The sequence below is a fragment of the Dicentrarchus labrax genome, unplaced genomic scaffold (genome assembly GCF_905237075.1).
Source record: "Dicentrarchus labrax unplaced genomic scaffold, dlabrax2021, whole genome shotgun sequence".
NCBI classification, from domain to species: Eukaryota; Metazoa; Chordata; class Actinopteri; family Moronidae; genus Dicentrarchus; species Dicentrarchus labrax.
Window position 1 is genome coordinate 15,739,432 of NW_026136704.1, and position 16,607 is coordinate 15,756,038.

The 16,607-nt window shown below is 41.8% G+C and overlaps 1 protein-coding gene across 1 annotated transcript in view; it reads left to right on the plus strand.

Annotated features, from left to right (window-relative positions):
- Window positions 1–1,051: 1,051 nt before the first annotated feature.
- The window catches only part of hip1 (huntingtin interacting protein 1), a 44,380-nt gene continuing 28,824 nt past the window's right edge, over window positions 1,052–16,607 (plus strand). Inside the window, exon 1 of the mRNA XM_051399583.1 lies at window positions 1,052–1,380. Coding sequence (XP_051255543.1) covers window positions 1,264–1,380 — 117 coding nt within the window. The 5' untranslated portion in view covers window positions 1,052–1,263. The remainder of the gene's footprint in view (window positions 1,381–16,607) is intronic.

Genomic DNA, 16,607 nt, shown 5'->3' on the forward strand with positions numbered 1-16,607 from the left:
GAGTCAGTGACAGTTGCCAGAGAAAATATCCAAATAACAGCGACGCATCTGATCGATATCGTCACAACAACAACAACAACAACAACAACAACAGCAGCAGAAGAAGCTCGACCACATTTCTCTGAGACATTGTGCGTAAAGGCTGCTCACAGTGGTCGGGGGGTTGTGCAGCTCGCTTCATAAAGACAGAGATTGACTTCTGTAAAGTTTCCGCAATTTGTTGCACAAAGCACTTCTGGTGTTTGTGGATGTCCTCGTTCAGATAAGAGTTGAACAACAGACCTGTGAAATAGAAAATAAATAACAATAATCTGTCCTATTTATTATGTATGTGCATTTACCCAAGTACTGTACTTACCGTACTTATACGTTACTTTTATTATTTCCATTTTATGCTACATATTTCTACTCGATTGCATTTCTGTAGTTAATATTATACTTTTTACTTTACTACATTTATCTGACAGCTGCAGGTAGTTACTTTGCAGATTCAGATTTTTAATATAAGAAATGATCAACTAGTTAATATTATTAAAGCATTATTATACATTAAGCAGCTGTGGTTAAAATAATCCCCACATTTACCAGCTATAACAGTAATGATGCTCAGTGATAAATATTTATGATCCAATAATATAGCTACATTATGCTGACATTATGGACCATTCTTCATAATATGTACTTTTACTTTTGGCAGCCTATTTTAAGTGTATTTTTATGTATTTTCAAGGTAGTACTTTTGTAGCTCTCTTTTTACTTTTACATTTTTTAATGCATTTTTACTTGTAACAAAGTATTTCTAGATTAAAGTAAACTTTAGTGTCATTCTACACTTTATTATTATTAGTTATACTTAAGTATAAGATCTGAGTACTTCTTCCACCACTGCACACAGCACTGGAAGTACAAAGAGTTTCCATTCAAGGCTCAAGTTGAATCTAATTAACAAACAGTTTTTAATTAAAGAGCGCGTTAACCGATAGGCGCTTTATTTTGAAAAGCGGAAGTGATATCCTCCTCTGCCTCGCTTTACTCTGGTGCCGTTCAGGCTGCTCCTGTCATTGACTGGGGTGGTGGACAGAAAGGCCAAATGATCCAGTGAAACGGGGCGACGAGTCCAGCACAGCATGGACGGCTGCCCGCCATAGTTAGTGCAGCTTTTATTTTTTTATTCTATTTTTTTACAGTCTCGCCTTTTTATCCGCTGAAAGTTTATCTTCTTTTTTTCTTTGTTTTTTCGCTGCTGTGAAAAAACAGACGACAATGGATCGAGTGAAAAGCTCCATGCAGCAAGTACCCAACGCTATCCCCAAAGTGATCCGACGGACTGGAGGGGCCAACAGCCTGGAGCTGGAGAAGGAAAACTTTGAGAGAGGGCAGGTATGGAGCTGGGGGGGGGGTCGGAGGGTCACATTAATGTAATAATAGCCTATTAACATTATTTGGCTGAAAGCGTGGGATTGAAGGTCCTGGCTGGGAGCCACTTTATAAGGTGGGAGGATAATATTCATGCCTGGATGTTTTCTGTCAGCTGTAAAGTATGCATTGGGGGATTTTAAAGTGAGCTCAGGTTCTATTACAAATGGCACACAAAAAACACATTTCTGTGTTTTTTTACTGCAAATTTTAATAATTAAATCTTATTTATTCACTTACACTGTGTCTGTACAGTAGTTGATCTAGATTACTTCCCCTGCTGTCCGCCTGTGATCAGCAGAGATAGCAATGAGTCCACTGTGCAACAATAGAGCTGTTCAAATGTAGGTCAGTGGTCTTTTGAATTCAGATAATGTGCTGTTTATCTGTAGGATAAAACCAGACAAGAGGGGAGTCCTGTATGGCAGGCTGTCAGTGCCTCCTGTAGGCCCTCAGTCAGGGCAGGATCACTGATGATGAGGAGGAGGATGATGATGGTGAAGAGATCTAAAGTGAGACCCGCCTGTTTGAAGTCAAAGGAGATATTGTTTTGTTTAGTTTTGTGGCTGCTGGTGAATAATGAATGCTGTGTAGCTCCAAGAGCTGCATGTGACTTTGCATGAAGTGCTCTCCTAGTGAGCATATGTATATAGGCTGCTGTTTTGCTGTGGAGTCTGCCGCTTCCTGCCTGGTGGTCTCCCCTCCCCTCTCTCCCAGACCCAGGCACAGGGGAGGAAGGGGGGGGAGAAAGTAGGTCAGATGAATCAAGGCAGCCAAACTGCCGTGGTAGTGCTGCAACGTGCTTCTCCCATTTACAGGGGCTGCTAAATTGGACAGTACAGTCAACACAGGCTAAATGTGCACAGCAGGTATTTGGCGAATTCTGCGTCTGGATGGTCTCATACAGTTTGCCCCCACCCCCCACCCCCCCATGCCTCACCCATTCGGGACAGAGGATCAGAGGCTGGGAATTCATCTGAGCAAAGCCTGGTCAGTAGGTCACTGTCAGGCTCCTGAGATCACACCCTCTGGAAGTGTGTCAACGCAAAATGGGCTTCAGCCTCACATCACAATGCGTGCACACAGTTCCTCTCCGTGCCTTGTCAACGCGTGGAGTTCTGATAATGTGTCGTGGTAGTAAAAAGAAACGTGTCTGAATGGATTTTGCTTGGTTTATCTGCCTTTTATTAAAGGTCTCAATCATCTGCGATCAGGTAAACAAAGCAAAGGGTTTGCAGCTGATGAGCAGTGAAAATGCTCATGCAGGTTAAAACAAGCCTACATTTGATTTGCTATTAGTTATCAGTGTTCCAACACGTCTAGACTGAAGCACGACACATTCAGCTGTTTTGTTCTTAATGCACAGTTTCTCCTGATTTCTTTCATAATGTATTTACGCCTGAGTTTTTACAGGTTTTAATTCACAGATTAGGATTTGTTACCCCTGAAGTTTTGCTGTTTGTGTGTCCTGTGGTTGATTTTTGACTGGGGATCCAGAGCTGTGGCAGGCGGTGCAGGAATCAATGAATCTGCTGTCTACTTTACAAGGGATCAGCCAGAGATAATCTCATCTGATCTGTTGTGCTCTAAAGCTGCCTAAATCTGCTGGGTAGCTGGCTTTCACCTCCTGTTGTCTGCCTGTCTGTCTTAGATTTTTCAATTTCCAATCATCTCTCCTTTTAGTCATTAAGTGCACTTGGTGAAAGCTTAATGTTTAGACTAATAAATGTGTTGTTGATGAAGCTCTTCCATATTATTGCCCCATAAGTGTGTTGCTGTGTGAGTGTGTGAACTTTTGTGTAACCATTTGCGATGAGTGCAGAGACATATGTCGTGAAACGGCAGTACAAAGAGTGCATAGTCGATTCAGCCTGAATTCAATACAGCTACATGTGAACATGAGCAGTGAGCACTGTACAACAGGGTCGCCTACCTTAAAGCCATAGTTGTGTAAAAGGCTGATTCTGAGAAGTGCTCTCTATCTCTCTGTTGAGTTGGGTAAACAACCAGGGTGTGTTCAAAATCCTCTCTGTCGTAGTGTCCACACTGGGTTATAAAAAGAACGAAACAGGGCAGCCAGATAGCGCACAGCGCTTGCTTTTTAATGACATGTTTGGCCTCATAATAGCAGCTGACTCTTTCATTTAGAGTTTAAGGAGGATTTAATCTTTGGTCTGTTTGTCTCAAACGTCATTGCATGTTTTGGTTTCCGTGTTCTCCCGTTTTCTCACGAAATGAAAAAAAAACCCCAACGAGTAAATAACAAGTTAGTTCTGAACACTGCATATTTTATAACCTTTATCTGAAGGCTCAAGAATGTCAGAGATGCCAACTCTCTCCTAGATTGCAAAACAGTCTCCCGAGCTGTCAGAGGCCAGAAGAGGTTTTTCATTTAAAAGCTGGTGTAGGTAGTAATCTCTGGACCAATACGAAACCATAATTAGTGCTTGTGGAAAACTTCTGGGGCACCAGTTCCTCAGCTGGGACATGCAGTGTGACACCACATTGTATGTTACATAATTAAGGTCTTAAAATTAGACTGCCTGCCAGCATCATCCACCTCCTTTACTCATGCACACGGAGGTCACTCCTATTTGTATCTGTTTTTGATACAAATAGGCTGTTTGCATGACAGTTTTTCACAACTTATTGTCAAAGTTATGGTCGATTTGGTCAAGTTTGCATTTGTTCTTCTACCTGGAGCGGCAGAAGCTCGACTTTTCAACCATTTATCCATTACTTTTAGCTATTTCCCCTTTTAGCTAACTATATCTATTCATTTTTCATTCATCCATTACTTTAAGGTCTCTTTTTCGACCATTTTATCAAATTAGTTGAGTTACTACTCTCTTCCCACATACCCCCTGGCAACTGCAGAAGCACCCTCTGTACAGTACAAGTACCCCTGGTTGGGAATCCCTGTTGTACAGTATTTGTGGCTCCCCTGGTCTGCAGCCCTCTTTTAGTGCTGTTTGTGCCCTGGCAGCTGTGGAATTCAGTGGAGGAGTGGGGGCCGTGGCCCTTGGGCACCAGCAGGACTCAGCAGGGCAGACATAGACAAGAATTTTTTAATCACCCCGTCTCTGCCTCTCTTTTCCCTCCGTCTTTTGTCTTTCTTTTTGTCTCGTTGTTTTCCCCCTCCGTTGCTCATTGTGTCGAGTCTCCCTTTGCTTCTTTTACATCCTGCAATTCAAAATGCAGGGAAGTTATGGAAGGACATCCGCATACATGCAGTACACACACAGACAAGCATGCAAGCATGAAAGCGAGACCATTAAAAGCACTGAGGCAGCAGAAACAGCAGGCGGTGGTTTGTGGCCTCATTGCACTGACTGGCTGTAGAATAATAGAGCTGGACATGAGTGACAGGTCTGTAAGTGGAACAAAGTGCACCGATGAGTTCCTGGCGGCATTAACAATGGCTTTGATTTACAGATTGTTTTGGAGTTCTCTTCTGTGTTTTACAGCACAGTAAAGCGGAAAGGGAGAGAGACAGAGATGGAGTGTTGCTTTTTGTTTCACATGCAGCGAGGTCAGAAGTCAGGCTGAAACCTGCATCATGGGTGTAAGCGTGTGGTATGCAAATGAGCCTGCTTCAATGTGAGTGGCCTCATTTTAAATAATCATACAAATACAATATGGTCCTCAGCTACAGAATGCATATGGTTGAAATAAATATCAATATGGATAGTTTCTGATATAAGTGATTAAACTGATGTTTAACGCAATAAACTTTCTTACTGTTCTACGTTACATCAGACAAAACTCAATTTCTGAAAAACAAAACTTTATTCTAATGACTTGTTTAGAATAACAAATGTTCAGGAGCCGAGGTTTGCAAAATGATCAAATCAGGTTATGACTCCACTAAAAGTTCATAAACAATAATATTGTGTTATTGCCCAGCCCTCATACTGAACACGCCAACTCACATGGGTTGTTGTTAATTTATACAACTCGTCAAAATGAAAGGGAAAGCTTGTTATGGCTAAAATAAGCACAAAGGACCAGGGACGCTGGAAGTCAGTCACAGTCTGAGGCGCTGAGAGAAAGTCTGCATATATAATGACATCATACTAAATGCTAAATGCATGAAGTACGTGGTTATTACATTAATTTGAAGGGGCAGAATGATTTATAGCATATTGACAACATTTTACAAAAGTCTTATAACTTTCTAGTGGATAAAACTGATACAAAACAAGGCAAAACCTCTTTCCTGCCCAAATATCAGTGTGTGTATATATGTAAATCCCAGTGAAAAAGGAGAAAGTTTAAACATTTTAATTAAATAATGGTTCCTTATGCCAGATTGCTCAGCACCCAGCTCCCATTCAAAGGACACAAGCAGGATTTTACTTTCGATTAGCTGGTAGTCTGATAGATGTCTTGGCCTAAATGTTCTCTGCAAACCTGCTTTAATGAAGCAGAGCACCTGATCTGTTTTCATTTTTTGCATTTTGAGACACAAACACAACACATCATAACCTCAGACTCAGCCCCCTCGTGAGCGAGGGCAAGAGATCTCTACGCAAGAGGACTTTAACCCCCTTTGCAGTTTAAACCTGATTACTCAACAGAAATGATTCAAAGTACATTAATGTGGATCACCTAATAGTTATACCTGGTAAAAGTATAACTTATGGTACAAAGGTTGTCAGCTGAAAACCTCATAGCTGCAGTGAATCTTTATTTCTACAGTTAGGAGTCCGTTTAACATTAAGACTCATTCGTATTTTTGTTTTTATAACAGATTTTTTAGGTATTGATTGACTTAAAACTTTAGCAGGACTTAAAGACTTAATGAAGCGTAAGAAAACCTTTAAACATAAAGAAGCGTTTAGTGTGTCTGATGACACCATTACATGAAGAAGTTTGTGATGTTTGATAAGTTAACTTTCCTCTCCAGCACTAAATAGGAGCTGGAACTTCATCTCTTCAACACTGTAAATCTGTAATACTTGAGGAAGGAAGATACTCTGTGTCATTAGTGCTTGACTTGATTTTAAAAAGCTAATTGAAATGGAAAGACGTAAAGAGGAGATGACACATAATGGACGCTGACAGCACAAAACAAACAGCCCTGCCTCATAACTCACCAGTGTTCATTTTCACATATCTGTCTATGCAGAGGAAACAGGTGCTTTTTTAATATTTTATACACCCTGGTTAAGATGAGGACTCCAGGCTGGTAAACTGTATAAAAAGAGGAAGGTTTTTTGGGCGGCTGAGTGAAAAGCCAGTCAAAGACGGAGTGGGACTCTCTGTATGTGAGAAATGCTCTGTGAGGCTGCCCTCACAACGAAGGGCCCACGCCGTACCAGGAAGTGAAGAGACTCTGGGGGGGGAAGAGCCGGCATTGTCTGGACACAGACTGTTTATGTTCAGCAGCCCGGTGGTATAATGAGTAGCATATTGATTATTGTGGCTGGCCTGGCCTCAGTTGGTCAGCTGATGTTCTGTGAGTGTACAGAGGCCTTTTTTAAACAAGTGGCCTGGATTTTAAAATGGATCTTATGCGCTTATTGTTTGTTGTGAGAGTTGCATTATTATCCATTTTAATAAACAAATGTACATTAGAAAAACTAATAATAATAATAATAATAATGTTGGATCATTAAAGCTTTATTCTCAACACTGCTGTAACATGTCATTATATTCTCACAAATACATGTTACACATCCGTTTAGTTCTAATTGATTGAAACATGGAGACTTTATTAGGTACTCCTATATAATCTAAAGCAATCCAGTACAACAGCTCTGCCACTAAGAAGCTCATAATAGAGGCTCATTATATAGAGACGTGTTAGTTTAACTTTATGTTAATTACTGAGTTCGTAGAGGTGGTTGTGTTGTACTGGACCGCATTATATTGAAATGTGTTTGTGATATTTATCCCCTCCTAATGTTTGTGAATGGGGTGGGCTGAACATATTTATTTATATTAATATTTACCAGCATGCAGCTTGGAACAGTAATCAATGCAGATACACTGGACATTGTATACAGCAGGGATATTCAATTACAGATTCAATTAGATGTTATAATGTAGATGTTCCACACATTTTCAGCAGTCTATTTAAAACCGTCTTTTAGCGTTAAGTTTGTCCAGAAAGTTTGGTGTTGTGTGCTTCTGAATTGTATATTCTTTAACTATCAGAACACACTCATTGTAAGTTAAACACACTGGTTTTATTTGGAAATGGCAGTTTCCATTGTTAGTTTTAAGTTTCATAGTTGACATTTGTTATTATCAGTAGAGCACTTCCCTGCTTGTGACCATCAGTATCCAGATGTTTTGAAGAGCTATAAGCGTGGTCATAACTCACATATTGATTTGTTAAAGATATGATTGCCGATGTCGTTTCATCCTTACACATCCTGACTGGTACAGCACATATCACTCTCAACAGAGATGGGAAGGAAGCGAGATGGCTCACTTGTTGCTAATTGAATAGACCTGGTACACAGTATATTACAGCAATGCCAGTCAGCCATGGGTTTTACATCTTCCCACAAATTCCCATCAACATCACACCTCATGTGACCTGCTGCATATACAGCAGGTAAAGGCATTCAGCATTTGTTACATGTAGGATAATGTGGGAGCGATGCTTATAAACCTTCCACCTTCACGAGGAATATGATGTGTTGAGGAGGTGAAAGGAAAAATGTCAGCCACTTCCCTGTCTGCAGTTGGATCCATATTAACTAACTGTCGATTTAATTAACTAACTAACTAACTAAAGTGTCTGATTAAGCATCTTCCTTTTGTATAGATTGTAATGAATCAGAATATGAATTGGTTGAAATACAGACAATAAAAACACACAATATATATTAATATAAAAAATAGACGATATGACTGTTATTTAAATAAATGACTGTAAAACAGAAATGACAGGATATGACTGCAGCTATATAACTGTGGTTAGTGCATTTATTTATTACAATAATTAATATAATATGATTTATGTTATGATACAAACCAGAATGCTGAAGCAGCCAAATGGCATTCAGCTATTCATTAATTCATTTTATTATTTACACTGCATATCCCACTGTGACATGTATAAATGTCTTCCATATAAAATGCTTATTCTAAAAGTCTTGTAAAACATGTGTTCAGCGCCAGGCTCAAACCCAAACACAACTGTACTGCCTTGATGACAGTCTCAGAGAAACCAGATGGGGGCATCAGTCACCTACAATTGCTCTCATGGTGGAAGCTTTTTCCCCCCCTTTTCAGCTTTTGAAACATACTCATTTCAAGACTTCATATGTTTTCTATAAGCATAATATGACACAAAAACAAGACCAGAAGGTGAGACCCTCAACCCTTTTAAAAAACAAAACAAGTGTGTGCTTATTAAACCGACCATGTGCCATCATGTAGTGTTTTTGTGGTGTTACAACAGGAGCCATTTGTGTGATATTTTAAGGATTCAGAGGAGGTGGAGGGGTCTCCTCACAATGACCCTTTAATCACAACAATGACATCATCACACGAGGGACATCCTGTTGTAAGATTATTATTTTTTATCTTTGTAGTCCTCCTGCTGCAGGTGACATGAACAAATCAATAGAAAAAAGACAATCCTAAGGAATGGAGCAACAGTGGCTGAAATTCAGCTGTTTATTTCTCATTTTCTGGACTTCACCTCCCCTCTTACAGGACCCCCGGCGGTCCCCGCACCCCAGCTTGAGAACCACCGGGTTTGAGCCATCCCACTCTGCAGGCTCCATGCTACTATTGTCTAACAAGAGAGCGGGCTATTTGCAAAATAAAGGTAGCCTACAGTCTCGCTCTCAGCCGCTATGTGGGCTGATACATACAAGCAGGGTGCTTTTTGTTTCCCAGTGTGCAGCGGGATTTAAATGAGCGGCTGTTACCATCAGTAGTCCTCCGCAGGGTTTTTCTCCTTTCCAGACAGCGTCGGTGCTCCTCGGCGGACGGATGCTGGAAGTGCTCGCCGATAAGGGAGCACGTAGGGCTCGCAGAGAAGCAGGAGAGAAGGGACGCGGAAGCAAGGAAGGAAGGAAGGAAGGAAGGAAGGAAGGATAAGGGGAGCTTTTTAATACCAAATCGGGACACATGTTGAGCTAACTGCCCGCTCCACCTCCCCCTCTCCTCACCCTCCTCTTCTCCTCTTCTCCTCCCAAATGCATTTGTTGCCTCAGTCGCGTTCCCGTTACTAATTACTCCGCGTTAGGATAAAGCCAGCGGACCTCCGGCTCCAAGGATCCTCGCTCGCCGCTTTAAAGGGGGGTCGATCATGGATCTCAGTAAAATTGTAAGTGCTGAAGATTTGTTTTCTTTCTTTTTCTCTATCTACAGACACTGGGGCTTTGCGTGTGTTTTTTGTTTTGGAGGTGGGGAGTGGGGGGGGGGGGCTGGTGTCCAAGCAGTCCTGTTGCGCACACGGGCTGTTTGCGCCAATACATGCAAGTTATGCTGAATGCAAGCGGGGACTTGTTGTTGTCTGCCCATATTGCTGCTAAATGTGGCCGTGGGAAGTTTGGTTGTTGTTGTGGGGAAGAATGCATGGAGGTCTGTGCAGCGAGCTGGGGCACAGGGTCCTTGAAGGGGGGGGGTCCATAGCTAAATGCAAGAACAGTTTAAAGCCACTTAGTGGTAAGAACACACTCTTTACTTGCACTGCAGAAGGACCAGACTGTTGAAACCAAAACAATCCTTTCAATGAGGACAGGGCTTTAACACATGGCGGTTTTTGCAGCTTTAACTGCATCTATTTTTGTGGTCAGGGACATGAAAATGTCTGAGATGTCCCCCTTCTGTTGCCCGGAGCTTTCTGTCTCTTTCTGTCAGTCTCCAGCTGCAGGTTAGTGGAACAAGTTCAGCAAAGCACAGCCTAAATGTGCCCTGAATGGCAATTACAGATTGTATTGATGTCTGACGCTGGAGACAGAGCTTAAAGACAGAGCTAACAGTGTGTCTTTGTGTAACCATCAGTGAGTTACACAAATTAAAGAGACACTAGGTCAGAATTTGAAGTCAAGTGAGATACAGGACAGTAAAACAATGTTTTTTTAACTGTGTGGATTTAAACAGATCTTATGTGCATTTATCTTCCTTTGACTCTGTGTGCTGTGAATGATGAGATAGAGGCTCCAGGGTGTACTGGAGCAGGTGCACATGAGACCGGCCTTTCACTGCCAACATGGATGGATGGCTGTACTTTTAGCCCTTGTTCAGGTGTGGGGGAGGGTGGGTGGTAAATGGTAAATGGACCTGTACTTGTATAGCGCCGGGTGGTGAAAGCACGTTTTTAATGATCCACAGAGTTTGTATTCAAGGAAATTATGCAGCACAACAATAAAAGAAATGGTACACACTGATAGTAGCAAATGTGTGAAGAGGCACCAAATCCAAACAGGAAACCTAACTCTCCGATCTCTGTAATAAATCTCAGCTGCCCACATGAAGTCAGCCGGGGCATGTAGCGCAGACATGGTGTAGGTGTAGTGAGGGAGAATCTCTCTCCATTCAGTTGCACTGTACAGATTATTTGAGACAAACTGCTCAGTATTGTGGACCTTACAGAATTCCTCAAGGCTGTTCCCATCGGTTCTTTTTCCGTGTTTTGACTGTTTGCCATTGTAGCGAGACACGCTGGTATGAAAACAAAGTCCAGATAGATGCAGACTCTACATACCCACACTGCACAGAAGCTGGTGATGTACAGCGGAGGCAATCAGTTGTTGGATTCAAGAGTTTTGAGGAAACATGAAAGATGTTTTGCTTACAGTTGCATGAAGCTGAAATGTTTACAGATATGAGATAAACAGTCAGTTTCAGTGTCGTTGCAGCAGATGGTGATACTGATATTTTTAATTTCCCTGGACGGGCCCCGTGTGTGAGAAGGAGATTAGGACCTGTAGGTGAAGTGTACCTGTTGCACTGCACTGTTTCCAGGCATCAGTTATATCTGGAATGTCAGGAAAGAGAAAGCATGCAACCATGATGTGATTGTTATATTATGCACCTTTTAGACTAGATGTCACAGGGTTGCTGATACCTATTAAACATGTTTAATGTAAATATCACAAAATCAAATCTATTTCTTTCAATCAACAGAAAAGTTTTATTTTAAAATAAAACAGAGTTAAATATTAACTGAACTAAACGCTGGCTTTTAACCAGTGCTGAAATGATTAGTCATTTGACAGATTTGTGTCATATTTTGGTCGTTTAATCACCCCCAAAACTGCTTCCAGCTTGTCAAATGTGAATATTTGCCGGTTTTCTCAGCCCGTTCTAAAAGTTTTGGACTGCTGGTCGGACAAAACAAACAATTTGAAGATGCCCCCTTTCCCCTTGGGAAGATATGATGGGCATTTTCTGACATTTTACTGATCAAACAATTCACTGATGGAGAAAATAATCAGCAACTCAACTCTTTTTTATAAAGCACCTTTCGTACAAACATGCAACCCAAAGTGCCCCACAGAGCAATAGAATAAACAATCAGATGTAAAACACCAATGAATAAAAGTTAATAGAAAACCTAAGGCTATAACAATACTCCAAATTAAAAGCCAGATTAAAAAGATATTCAATTGCCCTCAGAGAGCCTTTACCCGTCAGATTCATGTTGTTATTATTTTAATATTGTTCACCTCTTAAGTTATTTCTCAGGTGCTATGAAATTTCTGAATGTCAAATCATGTATGGAGGAGCGAACTGTGTCATCCCTGAATGAACATACCTATTTTTGCCTCCACATAACTTCAGTAAAGTCTTTAACGATGCACATCAAAAGATTTTCTTTAACAAACTGAGCTGGCAGTTGCCAGTCAGACAGACTGTGGTGCTTAGAAGAAACTACTGACAACAGTGTTTTACTGTTGTGGGATGGTTTTTAATTGGTGTCAGATCGCTACATAAGCCATCATCAAGCCCTTCAGGAAAACACACCCACCCACACACACACAGTTAGACACACAAACTCTGTGATGTTCACGCGTGTTCAGTGTTGGGGAGTAATGAGCAAGTGGGCCGAGGAGCCTCGCTGAGCTGCACAGATGTTCCTTTTATAATGCGTCGTCGTGACATCACCAGTCCTGCAGGAAGTTGAGCTCCTTCACACGAGGCTGCAGAAAGCCGTCCTATTAGGAGAGGCTCATAAACCTGCCACGGGGGTGTCGGCCTGAGGGTTTAATTACGCTGGAGCCTTGCTGTCAGCATCTGTGTGTGTGTGTGTGTGTGTGTGTCTTTAACCAGCTGCTGCCCCCCACCTCTGCCCTCAGGAACAGAAGCCCGGTGCTCTGAGGTCACACACTCCAAATATCCTCAAGCTCTATGTTTTCATGCTTTTTAATGGGCTCTTAAGAGACGCCGTCATCCCACTGGGCTTATCTGCATCACCAAATGCCCTGTTATTAATGGGATAGAAGATGCTCGGTGGAAAACAAACTTCCAGTTACAGTCTGCTTGGCCTGTACGTGCCTTTATGATGCTGCTCTTTGATTGCGATTCCGCTGACAGATGCTGTGGCAGCATGGACGGGTGGTTTCACCATCACTTATGAGCAGAATTAATAATTGCAATGCAGATTCTGTTCACTGTGTTGATCGTGTTGCAGATCAATACGCAGACAGCCTGTTTCCTCCAACGAAGCCTGTGTAACATGATTTCTCTGAGCTCGTAATTTTCCCTCTCACAGCTGCGTCTTTCCCTGTGTGTATTCAAGTACACAGAAGAAAAATAGCTGAAAAGACCATCTTTTCCACTTTATTCCTCTCCTCAGCGCCAGCCAGGCTCCTTTTCTATTTTTTCAAGAGGTGTGGAGTGACTGTTGTATGAGAGCGGATGCTCATGTCAGATGCAACACGTAGAATGGGCCTTAAACAAGCAACACAGAGGGCTCTGTTCAGAGGGGTGACCTTTAGAGTCGGGTGGAGTTACTTTTGGAAAAATGTTTGGGCCCAAAATGCTTTTCCATTTATTATCTGATTTTTGAATGCGTTGGTTAAAAAAAAGCACCGTTTGATGGTGAAGGAGGGATGTGTGTTTGTGTGAAACACACCATGCTGAGGCTAGCTTTTGGTTTCTAGTGTTTATTTTTGGTTGTGCATGTTGAAGCGTGAGGCAAGTTATTATTATTTTCAAGGAAATGGACATGTATTTTTAGTTGGTCGGACCTTGCTTTAGCCTTGTACCATTAAAGTATACAAGAAATACCTATATTAAAGACCAAATTGGTAATTTTTGCAGATATATTCACACTCAGGATGTTTCTCAGCTGATTATACTTTTACACTTGTGTTGTTAACAACCTCAACTGAAAACATTAAACTGCTATAATCTGTATTTTTCATGTTAACAATTGAATCAATTTACTATGTGCGTGTGAAAGGGGTCACTCATAATCGAATGATGAACCCAGAGAGAATTATCACCCAGTTCTGCAGTTCATCTCAGCTGTATGGAGCTTCTTTCAGCTCACTGGTTAACCTCTCACCAGCGTTGTCTCCAAAAGCAGCCGGCAGGTGTTAGCGGTGAAAAAAACTCAGATAAAGCCACTGAACACTACCTGCTCAGCACCAAACAACACACACAGATAGCGACTACCATGCTAATATTATGTTATTTAGTTTCGTCCATGTATTAAAGGACCTGTGTATAATTTAGGGAGTGAAAGCAGGCTCAGATTCAGTCTCTTGATTTCATTGTGCCTTTAACTATCAATTCTTTCTCCAGCTGCTTGATGTATGGACAGGACACATACATAGGAGTGAAGGTCAGAGTATATTCAGTTTAACTTTAAAATCAGATATTGAGACAGTTTGTTCGTCAAGCAAAAGTGGATTCTTATCCACACCATCTAACATCCATCACAGTTTACAGATAAACTTCCTGGTTCAGTTTATCGTACTTTTATGTGCGCTCCTGTATAATGAGGGATTACTACTGACCGTGTGCTCACTTTCAGTTTTACAACCAAATAAAGTGGTTTTGAATAAGTCCCCGCTGTAGTTTTCCTTTTAAAGTCACCTGGAAGAGTCTGGGCCAGGAAACGTGAGAGGGTTGAAAGAATGAAAAGTTCGACCTGTCTGGGTTGACTGAGCAAGGTTTTTAGCTGAAGGGGAGTGGAGTTGAGCATTTTTTCAGCAGGCAGACAGGAAATGGGCAGTGCAGGGTGTGCCAAGACAGGAAGCCTGACTGAGCGCCTGTAACCCCCTCCTCCGCATCACCACCACTACCTCCACCCCTGTGCGTCAGCCACAATGACCATGCCTCCACCGCTGCACCTCGGTATTACAGTGCTGCTGCATTCATAGACAACCGTGCACGTTTCCTGTTTTCATTCCTCCCTCCATCCACTCGCTGTTTACCGGTCAACCTTTACACTACAGTAGCTGTCTGAGCAGCAGCAGTTTTCCTCCATGATATGGCATCTGACCCACCTTTCATTTGTTCTAAAAGTTCACTTAAGAGAAACTGCATGTCCTTGTCCTTGGTTGGGGTTCGGTGAGTTTTCAGAGACAGCAGGTAGTTTTGATCAGGAAGATGTGTTTGATAAAATAACTGCACTCATACCTATAAAGGTACAAGACGGACAAAAACATCAAATATTGAGAATGGAAGACTCCACACACTTTAGGTCTAATGCAAGTATTCACTTATAAAAATAAGCTAGCAGTCTTCAGCTCTTCATCAGGAGAAGTGCTTGACAAAAGGGAATCTCACGACTTAGAATGGCATCCAACGGAGCACCGTATACACATCCCTTAGGATCCTACTATAGGTGGAGTACTTTTTTTTTCTGTTTGTGCAATATTTGTGCTTTTTCTTGCAAGTACACGTGGGAAACAGTTCACAAGGTGCACGTTTACATCCTGAGGTCCACATTAGAGCTGCAACTAATGTTTAGAAGACAAGATCTGTGGACCATTTGTAAGTGGTCTGGATAAGGACAACATCCACTTTGAAATATCACTGACCTTCCTCCATCTTACCTCATTCTGTAAAGATCAGGAGTTTGCAAATGCGTTAATAATTTTACTGTTTGGCTTGTTTTCTTTTTTTAATAAAAGCCCATCATAGTTCTAAACATGATATCTTCAAATAACTTGTTAAACAGTTCAAAATCCAAACATAATGGAAAATTTAAGGAGATTAAATCAGAGAAAAGCTACAAATCCTCTCATTTGAGAACCAGTGAATGTTTGTTTCCTTGAAAAGTTAAATAAATGATTAAGCCATTACCAGATTAATTGACTAATCATTTCAGCTTTAGTCTAAATACATCTGCAGCCCCACAGAAACAGAAAAACTCTTGCACATTAATAGACTCCATCTGTAGCATAATGCTCAAACTCATCTTGACTTTATGACTGAATACTTGCGATGGACCGAAATGTCTTTCTTTCTCAATAAGAAGAAGAACGAGACAAGAGCCAGTGAGAAATTATCTGGAAGATATGTGAAGCTAAAAAGACTGCGCAGTGTATCATGGGTGCTCCCAGCTCTGTGTCCTCCTCCTTCAAGACCTAAAAGACTGGGGTCACGTAATCATAGTACTGTAACTCAGATTAATCACTCCCATACTAAATCATCAGGGTCACACAAGGACGCCTCCACCGCCTCCTCGACCAAGAGAATTTAAATCCGGTGAGAACAAGTGTTTCCGAATTTACTCTGCCCCCTTTCATTTGGCTCTGGCGATGTTTTCCACAGTCATTTTCTCATGATTGAACACTCCTGGCCGAGGGTTCGTCTCATCATCGTTAATGTTGACATAAAATGTGCCACAGCGGAGGCAAAAAATAACCAAGAGCGCTGCCTTTGCTCCGCTACCATCGTGGAGTGACGCGATGACATATCTCCGGGACATACGTGAAAATCGAATTGCAGAGGCATGCGTTTGTCACATGCTGTTGCAGATCGGTCAGAGGAGTCACTCAGAAGCGAGGCAGAGGGTGGGGAAGTGAGTCAATGAGTGAGGGGGGCTGTTTCATTTAGCAGGCGGAAGATGCTTCCTCTCTCTGGGCTCCGTGCACTAACCCTCCAGTGGACACAGCCAGGCTACGATCAGCATATCAATGCCCTGCTTTCTACAGAAGGGGCTGATTGGGGTTTGCCAGGCTTAACTTAACATGCTTTCAACACTGTATCAATAACACTTTGTCTGAAAGCAAAGCTGTGGAGGGGGGAGGAAAAAA